The sequence below is a fragment of the Lactuca virosa genome, chromosome 5, assembly GCF_052849685.1.
Source record: "Lactuca virosa cultivar CGN04683 chromosome 5, Lactuca_virosa_CGN04683_v6, whole genome shotgun sequence".
NCBI lineage: Eukaryota > Viridiplantae > Streptophyta > Magnoliopsida > Asterales > Asteraceae > Lactuca > Lactuca virosa.
This window is the reverse complement of record NC_136430.1, coordinates 448,813,797-448,827,142: the sequence shown is the minus strand read 5'-3', so window position 1 is coordinate 448,827,142 and position 13,346 is coordinate 448,813,797. Positions and strand designations below refer to the sequence as shown.

The 13,346-nt window shown below is 35.9% G+C and overlaps 1 protein-coding gene and 1 long non-coding RNA gene across 2 annotated transcripts; one reads left to right on the top strand and one right to left on the bottom strand.

Annotated features, from left to right (window-relative positions):
* Positions 1–5,061: 5,061 nt before the first annotated feature.
* Positions 5,062–7,872, bottom strand: LOC145114406 (uncharacterized). The gene is made up of 3 exons (XR_013710984.1): positions 7,771–7,872; positions 6,628–6,727; positions 5,062–5,196 (listed from the first exon to the last, which is right to left on the bottom strand). It is a non-coding gene; the product is annotated as an uncharacterized LOC145114406 (long non-coding RNA).
* Positions 7,873–7,911: 39 nt separating this feature from the next.
* On the top strand, positions 7,912–11,961 carry LOC145114405 (uncharacterized). Its single transcript, XM_079050395.1, has 2 exons — positions 7,912–11,382; positions 11,468–11,961. The coding sequence occupies exons 1-2, from the start codon at positions 8,064–8,066 to the stop codon at positions 11,845–11,847; spliced, it is 3,699 nt and encodes a 1,232-aa protein (XP_078906521.1). The 5' UTR covers positions 7,912–8,063; the 3' UTR covers positions 11,848–11,961.
* The last annotated feature ends 1,385 nt before the right edge of the window (positions 11,962–13,346 follow it).

The window sequence follows — 13,346 nt, the reverse complement described above, 5'->3', positions numbered from 1 at the left end:
ATTCATAATCAATTACATCTCGAAGTTTAGGGTTTATTTTCGAAACGGGGTGTTACAAAAGAACGTCCAAATCTGAATTCATTAGAGGAAGTTATGATTTTTCTAAGATTTAGCGTAGCAGTGTACAACTCAGAAATCGAATTTTAGATCGATCGATTATTACTCGAAAAATCTAAACGAGAATTGAAGATCTCGTTAATTGGAGCTCAACAATATAAAGACAGTCGAAAACGGACGTCGGATAACAAAGTTATGAATTTTTAACGGACTTTAATTATCTAAGACTGTTAAAATATAACTTTAAAAAAAATCAAAATTAGCCGACGGAGTCTAAATGAAAGTTGTAGATCTCGTCTATAGCTACGCATGGATATAAATAACGTCAAAAACGGACCTCGTATGCGAAAGTTATGGATTTTACAAGATAATTAGTTTTCAGATTAACAAGAGGTTGACATGTGTCACGATCTGACACACTCCTTCCTCCCCAAGGCTTTCAATCTGATGGTGACATGTCGCCTCCCATACGCCAAGCGTAATTTGAGTACGCCCATCGTACTGGACCACTTGCAGCCTATAAATAGAACACGATTTTCACTATTTTCTTCACACATTTCCATCCAATATCATCCAAAACCCTCCCAATGTCCCTAGGCCTTGTTCTAACACTTCTTAAGGGTTAGTAGCGAAGCTCCGGAGCGCCATAAAGCCCCGAGAAATAGAGCTTTCAGTTTAGAAGTTCTACCCGCATAAAGTCCTATTTCTCGCTAAACCACATGTAAGTTGAGTTATGCTTACCGTGCTTTAAGTATAAATTATGCTTAAGTTCATTATCGTTATTATGAACCTATAAACAAGATTTATCAGTGATTTCAAGTCTTTATACTGATTGATCTACTTACGAGGATGATAACAAGGCTAGATTTAATGAGGTGTTTAAAGTGGGTTTTCCAAACAGTATATTATGTATGCCAAACGGACCCTACCTCCGATATGATCTTACATGGTTGTCCCTTATCAGCTATAGATCAATAGACTTTGAATTAATGATGAATCTAAACTAATAATTAGTCGCAAGAAAATATTAGACTAACACTTAGTGATAATGATACTAGGTTACATCAAAGGAAAAGACAGTTGCTAGAAGCGAAGCGTTGTCCGAGTTTCGAGTCATCACTTTAACACACGAGTGCATAGTTACTTTCATCTTACACATAGATATGAATTATTTAAGATAAAATTACATGCTATACGTTCCTATTATCTATGTTCCTGAAAACTATGTTGGATTAATGATTTATACATGTTTTACTTGATTTAAATTGTATATGTATTTTATACCTATAAATATGTTGGGTAAAGATGGATATATGAAAGATGATATAGATGATGAAAGATGAAAGATGAGATAAATGATGAGAGGCCTTGACTTTAAAGATGATCCAGTTGTCTAGCGGAGAATAGATGACGAACACAAACTATTTGAAACAGTCCAACGGAACGCTGACAGGCTCGCAACCTGTAGGTGTTTTTGAACTAAGTGTTCACCAGGTGTACTCCATCCCCCCATGGTTGCCTTACTGACATATATTGATAAGGAAACCCCTAAGCATTATTGTCTATCCCGAAGATAATCCATAGGATAGGTCCCTTAAATTAGATGCTTTAGGGACATAAAGTGAGGATAACGGAAATAGGTAATCGGGTTGAATGATTTGATGAAAATAAAGAATTTTATTATTATGGGTTGAAAACCCTATGTGCTCACCAGACTCCCAAGCATGAACCACTCAGTTTCTTGTATTACAGGTAGTGACACAAAAGCACAGGTGTGATGATGAGATGAGAGATTTATGGATTATAGGCCAGTAGAATAATAGATGTTTGTAAGGCCTATGTTATTTCTGTTTATGTTTATGTAATGTATTGACGATGACATCCCAACGTTTCTAATATAATTAAAATACATTTCTTCATAAATGCTTTGATAATATCTTTATCATATTTTTGGGAACAAATTTCACAATATTATTTTTCAAAAGGATACTCTGATTTTAAATAAAGCATAAACAAATTGGTCTTTTTTAGCCGTGAAATTGGGGATGTCACAAAATTCATAAATTAGACAAAAATATAATTTATTTAAATTTGAAAAAAGTCATATAATTTATTTAAATCTGAAAAAGAAAATTAAAAAATGGAGTGCTAGGAGTGCTACCACTCCCTATGAAATGCTAAGAATAAGGTGCTAGCGAGGTGGCAAACAAAAAAATGACATGACATTCAAAAAAAGTAATGTGGCAAGGTGTTAGGAGTGCTACCACTCCCTCCAACCTTAACGACAAGGGGGCGGTGTTCCTTTCGTGGTAACGTCGTGGAGGAGGCTCCACATAAGCAATAACAGGCCTTCACTGCCTTGTACCGCATAGTCTAATCTTACATCACAAATTAACCCCACCGACCCTATCTTCTTACCTACTCCATTTTGGAAGATCTCTACATCACCACCAAACCTCTAGCCAACACCACCATTATCTCCACTGTTCATCAGTTATGCAACAATCATCAGTCTTTGTATGCCTTCTTTTCCACACCAAACCCCATCTCCATATGCATAAAGCCAATACCACTAATCATCAACTTTGAAGCCACCATTTATACCTCATGCTCATCACAAAAACATCATGTGACCACCATCTTCTTCACAAAATTATTAAGGGCACAATTTTTTATTATCTACTACTTGACTGTTTGTCGCCCAAGGAAGATTGGGAGGCGAGAATGCAATCAAAAACCACAATTTGGATAAGATAATTCAGGATGCAAATTTTGAAAATTAAGAGATTATCGACCACCACCACATCTCCCTTCTCCATTCTCTCTGTTTTGGGTTAGGTAAAAAACCGAAAATCGGGTTCCTCTAGAAACACAAGGAGAAAATCCTAAATTGGTGGTGTTTAGTTTAACTTTAAGAGACGGGGGTATAAGCTAGGATTCATGATGTGATGGCGGTTCAGTATTGTCAACCACAAAAGAGTGTTAGAGAAGTGATTTCATCACTGGTGAGTGAGTGAGCTGTGAACGACAATATTTTAGGTGGTTGTGTGTCTATGTGTGTGTTGTGTATGTGTTCCTTATTCTGGATTTTTTTCTAGGTTTTTGATCGTGCTTGTCGACGGCTAATGGTGGTGTATTGGAAAATCTTAGGTTCGTCTTTTAAAGGAATGCAATGAGGTCGATACAGGTTATGTGATGAAGATGATGCAATGTGGTAATAATGTTGAGAGGGTTTTGAATGATTTTCAAGACTGAAGTTGCAGAAAAATGTCTTTGAACACACACACACAAACACATACACACACACACACACACACAGAGAGAGAGAGAGAGAGAAAGAGAGAGAGAGAGAGAGAGAGAGAGAGAGAGAGATGTGGGCCTCATATTTATATTTAATAAAACTTTAAATTAATTAAAAAACATTAAAAAATATCAGGAGAACAATTTAGTCTTTTCAGTTTTCCGAAAAACCAAAACCCACAACGAAACATACTGAAAAGGACTAACAATCAAAAAGTTTAGTAGTTTTGATATTTTTTTTCTTGAAAATATACAAACCATAGCGTCCATTTTTGTAGTTTTGTCTATAAAATAATTTAATTAAAATTTTAGAACCTTTAAAAAACTAAAGATTATATAAATAAAAATAATTTTATATTTATAAACTATAAAATATCCTAACCTTTCAATGAACAAATCATCAATTCATCATCCTCGTTCAAAGAAAATCAACCTAATAAAAAGAATTATATTCCATGAATAATATTTTGTTTTTATATTTGTGGCAAGCGAATATAATACTTTCATGTCACTATTATTCTTTCTTCTTTTACAAAATACAAAACACTAGCTTAGAATTATACTTTTTCCTTGTTCGGTTATAACTTTTGAAAATTAATAAAGTATTTGTTTTCATACGCAGTTTCAAACTATATTTTTCTAATCATACATATTTTTAAAAATGGCATGTTAATTATCTTAATTATTATTTTTATTTTCAATTTTAACTGTTAAATCATCCATCATACTACTAGGGATGAGCTTTAGAACATGAACGGTTCGGAACCGGAACTGGTTTGCCTATATTATAAGAACCGGGAACCGGACCGCCGGTTCTAGCGCCGGTTCCGGTTCCGGTCCCGGTTTTTCGGTTATTTTTCAAACTAGAACCGGTTGAAATATTATAGATGATATGTTATCTTTCGGAGCTTGTAAATGATTCAATATTTAGCCAAATTATAACTTTTTACATTCTAAATTGAAGTACAAACACTAAATTACATGATGAAAAAAGAATCAACTAATTCCGACTTCATATGAGTGAGTTATGCGCATTTTAAAAGCATGACAGATTTCAAAAAAAAAATGCTGAAACAGAAAATACGCAACATTGATATGGTGTTTTCCGAGGTCTATAAATGATTCAATATCTAACCAAAATATGTGTTTTTATAGTAAAAAATGAACTACAAACACCAAATTACATGCTGGAAAAAAAGTTAAGTAATTCCGACGTCATATGAATGAGTTATGCCCATTTAAAAAAAAATATGACAAATTCAAAAAAACAAAAAAATGTTGAAATATAAAAAACACATCATCGATATTCTTTCTTTCGGGGCATGTGTCTGATTCAATATCTAACTAAAACATATGTTTGTACAGTAAAAAATGAATTACCAACTCCAAATTACATGCCGGAAAAAAATCAAATAATTCCGACTTCATATGAGTGAGTTATGCGCATTTAAAAAAACGAGAAAAATGTCAAACCGGTTCCGATTTTTAGAACCGGGACCGGTTTTCATAAAAATGGAGAACTGGTAACCGGACCTTGTTACAATTCCGGTTCCGGTTCCGACGGTTCTAATGCTCATCCCTACATACTACCATAGCATAGCTTGGTAGCATCTCTGCTTTTGGTATGTGTAAAATGTAACGTCCCAAAAATCACAACCATTTTTTTTCCATTTTTAAATTTATATAAAAACATAGTTTCCAGAAAAGCCATATCAAGAAAATCATAAGTATCAAAATACAATCATCCAAAAACCAAAGTATCACAAAATGTGGAATCATAAAAGTTGCCGATGAGAGTGTACAGTCAAGCCTTCGCCTTCCCGCGATCATCTGAAATACCTGAAACACATTTAAATCCACAATTGTAAGCACAAAGCTTAGCGAGTTGCCCAAAATACCGTATACAACACAACATAAATAAACAACTATGAGTTATCAGCAACCTTGTGGACTATCAGCAGTCCCAATGGGATAACAGTACGCCCTGTGGGTTATCAACAACCCTAGGCCTATCAGCAGCCCCAATGGGTTAACAACACGTCGTGGAGCTATTAACAGCTCAATAACACATAACAATAAACAACAAATAAGACTCAACTAGTCAGCATGCACATACTATGACATAAGTAATACATTGAAAAGACTCACCTCACAGATAGCTAGGGCCAACTCTACCATTTGCAAAACTAAACAAGGGCTTAGGGCCCCTAATTTTAAAGCTTATTCTGTTAATTATATATGTATATATACGTATTTCTTGGGTTACAAAGACAAGTTGGAGCTTGGCCTGGTGGTAAAAGCGTTGGTTTATCAAACTAAGGGTCTCAGGTTCGAATCTGTTTGCTTACCTTTCATTCATTTTATTTTGGAAGCTACTTAAACATATCCCACATCGCTCATGGATGAAACTCAGCCAACTATCCTCTCTTATATAAGCTCGACCATCAACTTGCTTCATATTAACTCTACCTTTGAGTCTCATATCGGCTCGGAGATCAAAACTTCAACAAACTTCATGTTTATATAAGTGATTAGCTGAGATGCATTAAGAAATAGTTTGGTATTTGATTTAAGTTATAAAACCGAAGGGCCCCAATTTTTTTGTTTGCTTAGAACCCCCAAATTTGTTGAGCCGCCCCTACAGATAACAGCTAAACACAACAACTCTCACACAGAAAGGACAGGTACAACAAGACACCTAACAACAATAAAGAAGTACACTCTCAGTCTACATCCTAAAACCCTTAAATTGACTAAAAGTCAACCATGATCAAAAGTCATCGGTCAAAGTCATCCCCAGTTGATCATGACGTCGTAACCACCCATTGGTCACGTCGTGACAACATTAGGATAAAACAGTCGCGAAGCTGACTGTCACCACATCGTGACAATAAACCTGTCACATCGTGGGAATCGCTCTGGATACCTTAATGGTTTAAGCTCTTAATCCTTCAAACCAAACACTTAAATTTTCCTGAAGACTTTCTCCATCCCAAAGCACCATAAAAGCATTGCTTTTTAGACATGCATGTCTTGAACACAAGCTAGGTCGGAATGAAGGAAACAATGAGATCGAATCTTATGCATGAAACTCATAACTCACTAACTTTCCAGATCTGGAACAAGGGGTCACAAAAGAGCCTCAAGAACTCATAAAGTTGCCAACTTTATGAGATTCTAACATTCAAACTTCTTCAAACATGGGGAAAAGTGGACAAAAATCTAGATCTAGCATGTTTGAACTAGAAAGACAGGAACTTGAGGACTTACAAGAGTCTTAAGACAAGAGTCCTAAGACAGCTCAAGGTGATGAGAGAGAGGCTTGATAGCTGAGATAATGCACCAAAACGCATTTTCTTCTTCTTTAAGGCTAAAAATCACCAAAAAAAAAGAGCTCATAAGATAAAAAATAGGGCTAGGTTTTCTTGGAGAGCAATAGGAAGGTGATGGAGGTTGAGGGTGTGCAAACCCTAGCCCTCATTTCCATTAAATAGGGGGCATAATAAATCCCAAAATTAGGATTAAACACCCAGGCGGTCGCCACGTTGTGACCACATGCTCATTACGTCGTGACACACAAAATGGATGCACGTTTAATACATCGATGGCCACGTCGTGATGTATCCTTCGTCACGTCGTGACCATCTCAAAATCCATATTTTACATCTTTAATTGCCCAAAAATATAAATGAATCATTTATCTAGAATAGATGTTACATAACAACGATAAAAACACCATAACCGTAACAAACATTTTGAAATTTCAAAGAATTGTTATCACACCATAGTTTATTTCTTTTCGATTATGGTCTGTACACACACGTGACGTGTGTGTGTGCTTAGGTGTGTGACATATATGCATCTCCATATATAGTAAAGCATTACAATTTGAAAATGATGGAGCTGAAATGGAAAAAAGACATACTTGGTTACTTGGTTTTGCCCTTCTTTGTATGGTATTTTTCCATTAAAAATGCATGTTTTATGTTTAAAATGATTTAACTTTTTATTGCAATTATTAAAAAAAAAAGATTAGATTTGTTCCAACTAATTTGATAGTGAATTTGAAGTCAAAGTTGACTGTGAATAGGCATGAAAGGAGCTACATTTGTTTGCTTTTTCTTGCTTTTACAAATCACAATCCAACGTCAACTTCCTACTTCCTACTACGCGTACAAATAGTTGGCGGAATTCAATAAAAGAGTTTGTCCTTTTTTTTTTTTTAATATAAATATAAATATAATTTGAGAATTGATAGTCAATATTTAAAATCTAATATTCAATTAATTTCTTTAAGAAAGACTAGACGCTGGCTCATAAAAAATGTTAAAAGAAAAAACACCTACAAAAGTCAAACTTGACATTTAGGTTTATTCTTATAAGAGGGACAAAATAGTAAAACTGGTCTCATACCATGTGATGACGATAGAAGGCGCCCAACTGTGAATAAACAAATCCCTTGAAAGCTCTCATCCACCATTTTCCAGCTTTTAGCAACTTTCAAGGACTCATTTATTGATACTGACACACAAATCTCTTATTTTTCTAAATTCAACCACATATATTTATAATTCTTATCTACCCATTTTGCTCTCAATCTCTTCACATGTCAGTTCACACAACATCTCCTTCTCTCTTAAACTAATTATAAGCTTATATTCTTCTTTACCATGAGAAAAGCTTAAAAACGAAAACCCAAACCATTCATGGCAGCATTCGAAAGCATCTCGAATCTGCTCTTTTACATTGCGTTTCTTTCTTTACTGCCATTAGAGACCACATCGACATCAACAATACAAGCACAAGCTCTTATTAGATGGAAGCGTACCTTATCATCATCTTCATCTTCTTCTGATGATGATTTACTGGATTCATGGTCTTCAAGAAACATTCAGAAACTCTGCAACTGGACTGGTATTGTCTGCAATGAAGGTGGTCTGGTTTCCGAAATTACCCTCCAAGATTCATCTCTCTCTGGAACACTAACAGAGTTTGAGTTTTCTTCATTCCCAAATCTTACCCACTTGGATATAAGCAATAACGATGTCGGTGGGTTGATTCCATCCGCCATTGGCAACCTCACCAGCATCATGTTCTTGGATTTGAGCTCAAATGGTTTCGAAGATGAAATCCCATCTGAGATTGGAAGGCTAACACAGTTGAGATATCTGAATCTTAATGACAATAATCTGAATGGTGTTATTCCGTTTCAGATCAGCAATCTTCAAAAGGTATGGTACTTGAATCTTGGAGGGAATTACTTGACTACTCCAAACTGGTCTGACTTTTCAAGTATGCCAGCTTTGACTTTTCTTAACTTTTACCTCAATAATCTTGAGAATGGCTTCCCTGATTTCATTCTCCAGTGCAAGAAGTTGACTTTTCTTGATTTGTCAATAAACCAATTCAATGGCTCATTACCTGAATCCTTATTCACCAATCTCAACAAGATTGAATACTTTAATGTCTCTGATAATTTGTTTCAAGGTCCATTGTCAAAGGGGTTCTACAATCTTACTAAATTGAAAGATCTTAGATTAGGAAACAACCAATTCTCAGGTCCAATCTTGAAAGATTTGGATTTGATGCCGAATCTTGAAGTTATTGAATTGTTTGGCAATTCATTTCATGGAGAGATTCCTTCTTCTATTGGCCACCTTCGAAATCTTCGGTACCTTGATCTTCACTCAAATCAACTCAATTCTTCGATTCCTTCTGAGATTGGATTCTGTTCTAATCTCACCTTCTTGGCTCTCGCCGGAAACTCGTTTTCCGGTGAATTGCCTTTCTCTTTGTCAAATTTGACCTGGATTTCTGATCTTGGTCTCTCGGAAAACAATTTTTCCGGTGAAATTTCTTCTGATTTCATCAGCAATTGGACCCAATTGGTTTCCTTGCAGGTTCAAAATAATCTCTTCACTGGGAAAATCCCACAGGAGATTGGTCTCTTGTCAAATCTGAGTGTTCTCTTTCTGTATAATAACAGCTTCACAGGCCCCATTCCTATGGAGATTGGGAACTTGGAGAATCTTAGGAGTTTGGATCTTTCAGACAATCAGATATCGGGTTCAATACCTTCCACAATTGGAAATTTGGTTAACCTTGAAGACATGCAGCTTTTCTCTAATAATCTCAATGGAACAATTCCACCGGAGATTGGAAACTTGACTTCTTTGGTCAAACTTGACTTGAACACAAACCGGTTGAGTGGAGAGTTGCCTAAGACACTCTCTAAACTTTCTAATTTGATGGTTCTTTCGCTTTTTAGCAATGGTTTTTCAGGGGGTATTCCTGCAGATTTAGGCAAGAACAATCTTGTTTTGACAAATGTGAGCTTTTCAAACAACAGCTTCACTGGAGAACTACCTGCTGAATTGTGCAGTGGCTTTCAGTTTGATCAGTTCACTGTGAATGGCAACAGTTTCAATGGGTTATTACCAGGTTGCTTGAGGAACTGCACTGGATTGCGTCGTATCAGGCTGGATGGTAACAGATTCTCTGGTGACATTTCACGAACACTTGGTGTACACCCAAATCTTACATACATAAACCTCAGAGAAAATCAGTTTACAGGTAAAATCAATCCCCAGTTGGGTAAATTACAAAACCTAACCAATCTGGAATTAGGAAGAAACAGAATCTCAGGGAAAATTCCGCCTGAACTTGGAGACTTGCTAGAGTTGAGTGTTCTAAGCCTCGAATGGAACCAACTTACTGGCGAAATCCCAAGTGAATTGGACAGATTAAACAATTTGTTCAATCTCAATCTCAGCAACAATCAGTTAAGTGGACAAATCCCTCCAGCCTTCGGCAACTTAACCAACCTCCAAGCTCTCGATTTATCTAGCAACGATCTGAATGGAAACATACCAACAACAATTGGGAATTGTGTAAGGTTATCAAGCTTGAACTTGAGCAACAATGATTTGTCAGGAGAAGTGCCTTATCAGATCGGAAACTTGTTCGGATTGCAGTATGTGTTGGATCTTAGCAGCAATTCATTCTCCGGCAGAATTCCTCAAGATCTGACGAAGCTCAACACACTCCAGAATCTTAATCTTTCTCATAACGATTTCTCAGGTCGAATTCCTCCAGGGATATCTACTTCCATGATTAGCTTGCAATCAATCGATCTCTCGTACAACAATTTGTCAGGTCCAATCCCGAACGACGGTGTATTCAAACAGGCACCGGCAGACTCCTTTACCGGAAATCCGTATCTGTGTGGATCAGAAAATGGATATCTTCCTTGTGACAGCAACGCTTCATCGAAAAAATCCGGCAATAAGAAACTGCTTATCGCAGTTCTTGTACCGGCGGTCACTTTCGTCTTCATGGCAACAACGATTGCTATCTTCTGTATAATCATTCGAAGAAGATCAAAACCTGTAGACGAAGAGATCAAAAGTACCACAACAATTGGAAATTCCGAAACGGTTATATGGGAAAGAGACGGAAGATTTACGTTCGGAGACATCGTGAAAGCAACCGGAAACTTCAAAGAGATGTATTGCATCGGAAGAGGAGGATTCGGGAGTGTGTACAAAGCGAAGCTACCAACCGGACAGATCGTGGCGGTGAAACGTCTGCACATGTCGGATTCCGACGATGTTCCGGCGATAAACAAGAAAAGCTTCGAGAACGAAATACGTGCCCTAACGGAAGTCCGTCATCGGAATATCATCAAACTCTACGGATACTGTTGTAGGGAAGGCGGGATGCATTTAGTGTATGAATACTTGGAAAAGGGTAGTTTGGGAAAAGTACTCTACGAAGAAGGTAGGGCAATATCAGAATTAGACTGGATTACGAGGGTTAAAATTGTCCAAGGACTCGCACATGCATTGGCCTACTTGCACCATGACTGCAATCCTTCGGTTGTACATCGGGACGTGTCGTTAAACAATATTTTACTCGAGTCCGATATGGTCCCTCGATTGTCTGATTTCGGGACGGCCAAATTGTTGAACCCGGACTCGAGTAACTGGACCGGAGTTGCTGGATCATATGGTTACATGGCACCAGGTATTTATTATTTATTTATATGGTTTATCTTATTTTTAATTGTTTTACTGAAACATACTAATTTTGTTTGTACTTTATGCTTTAGAACTTGCACTCACAATGAGGGTTACAGAGAAATGTGATGTTTACAGCTTTGGAGTCGTATCGTTTGAGATTATGATGGGAAGACATCCTAGAGAGCTTTTATCATCTTTGCAATCATCAAATACGATCTCTACATCTCAAGATAATTCAAATATGTTGTTGAAAGACGTCCTTGATCAGAGGCTTTTGCCTCCTAATGATAGTGTCGCCGAACAAGTGGTGTTTGTGCTTAATGTTGCTCTAGCGTGTACACGATTAGCACCCGAGTCAAGACCTTCGATGCGTGTTGTTGCACAAGAACTATCGGCTAGTACTCAACCTTGTATAATTGAGCCATTAGACCAAATTAGAATCGACAAGTTATCAAGTTTCCAAAAGTAGAAAGAAACTATTTTTTTAAGATCATTTCACGTATCATTAAACAAGCAGTGAAATTTAAATAATCTATTGTACAATCCTAGTTGTAAAATTGATACATACATTTTTTGGGGTAAATCGATGTTCTAGGAAATTTTCAATTTCATTGTTTATGGGCGGACGTCAATCCATCAACTTAGTATATGATTTTTGCAAAAGTAATCCACAAATATTCTTTTGACTAATGATATGTGAAACCAACCTAACACTTTCCAAAATATAGGATTCTAGGTTTTTAAATATTAGATGTGAGACTCGTATACTATAGATTAAGATGTTATTTGTTTTTTTTAAACATCTTCAGACCACTTTTTGTTGTGTGGCGCAGCACACGTGCAACATTTGTCATCTCAAAACAGTTTGTTTTTTGGAAGACTTTAGAATACAAAACATTTGTGTGTGTTCTGCGTGGTGCAGCACTTGGCTTGCATCTTCAAACCTCTTCAGCTTTCAATTTTTCAAAGTGATTTTTTTTAGAAATTTGGTATAACTTATTATTATTATTTTTAACTTTGATTTTTTTTAAACTTTGATTTACGAATTTGATATAATTTCTTTTTATAGTTTCCACAATTTTTTATAACTTATTGTTTTTATTTTTTTTAAAAAGCTTTGATTTTTTTAATTTTTTTACCGTTTTTGTTAATAATATTTTCAGTTTCGGTTGCATCTTTTTTAACATATGTAATTCTTTTACGATCTTTGTAGACATTGTTTGTAATATTTTCTTAATTTTTTATTATTATTTTTTTATTTTATTTTTTTTAAATTAGTTTTTTTTTCTAGAATAAAACTTCATTGCTCTTGGTGAAATCAATAACAATGAGATTGAAAGACTTGAGGCCTGCAGGTGTAAGAGCCTCTGTCACCTGCAAATGATGTAAATCCCTAATTCTAAGAATGATACAAAAAATTGTTTGCTAACTATGACAGAAATTGTAGGTGATTGATGTTACCTGTTCCAAAAAATTGTTATCTTCAATTCTCAAATATCTTTTTTTCAAGCTTCTTCTTTTATGGTCTAAGAGGAGATGTCAGGTGGTGGAAGAGAGTAACATGGTTGAGAAATATAATTGCCATATTGATTACCTTAACGATGAAGAATGCTCACATCTCACCCTTTTTCCCTTTGAATTCTTTCCACTCATTGACTAATCGTTCAGATATTAAGAATGCAAAATTGAGTGCAAGACCGAATCAGATAACGAATATGAAAGAGGATTGAGTGCAATAAAACCTAATATGGAGATCGATAAAGCTTCAGCAATGTTTGTAATTACACGAACGTTTGAATTTGATGTTTTACGGATAATAAATTACCTTGATGTTGAATCGATCATAATCTCCTTTCGAAACCCTACGTGAATGATTAGAAAATCAACGATGTTTTGCCATGTTCAGTGATGGAGAATGGAGACGGTAGGAGTGAAAGTACATGTTTTTGGATCCAAGAGAGAGAGAGA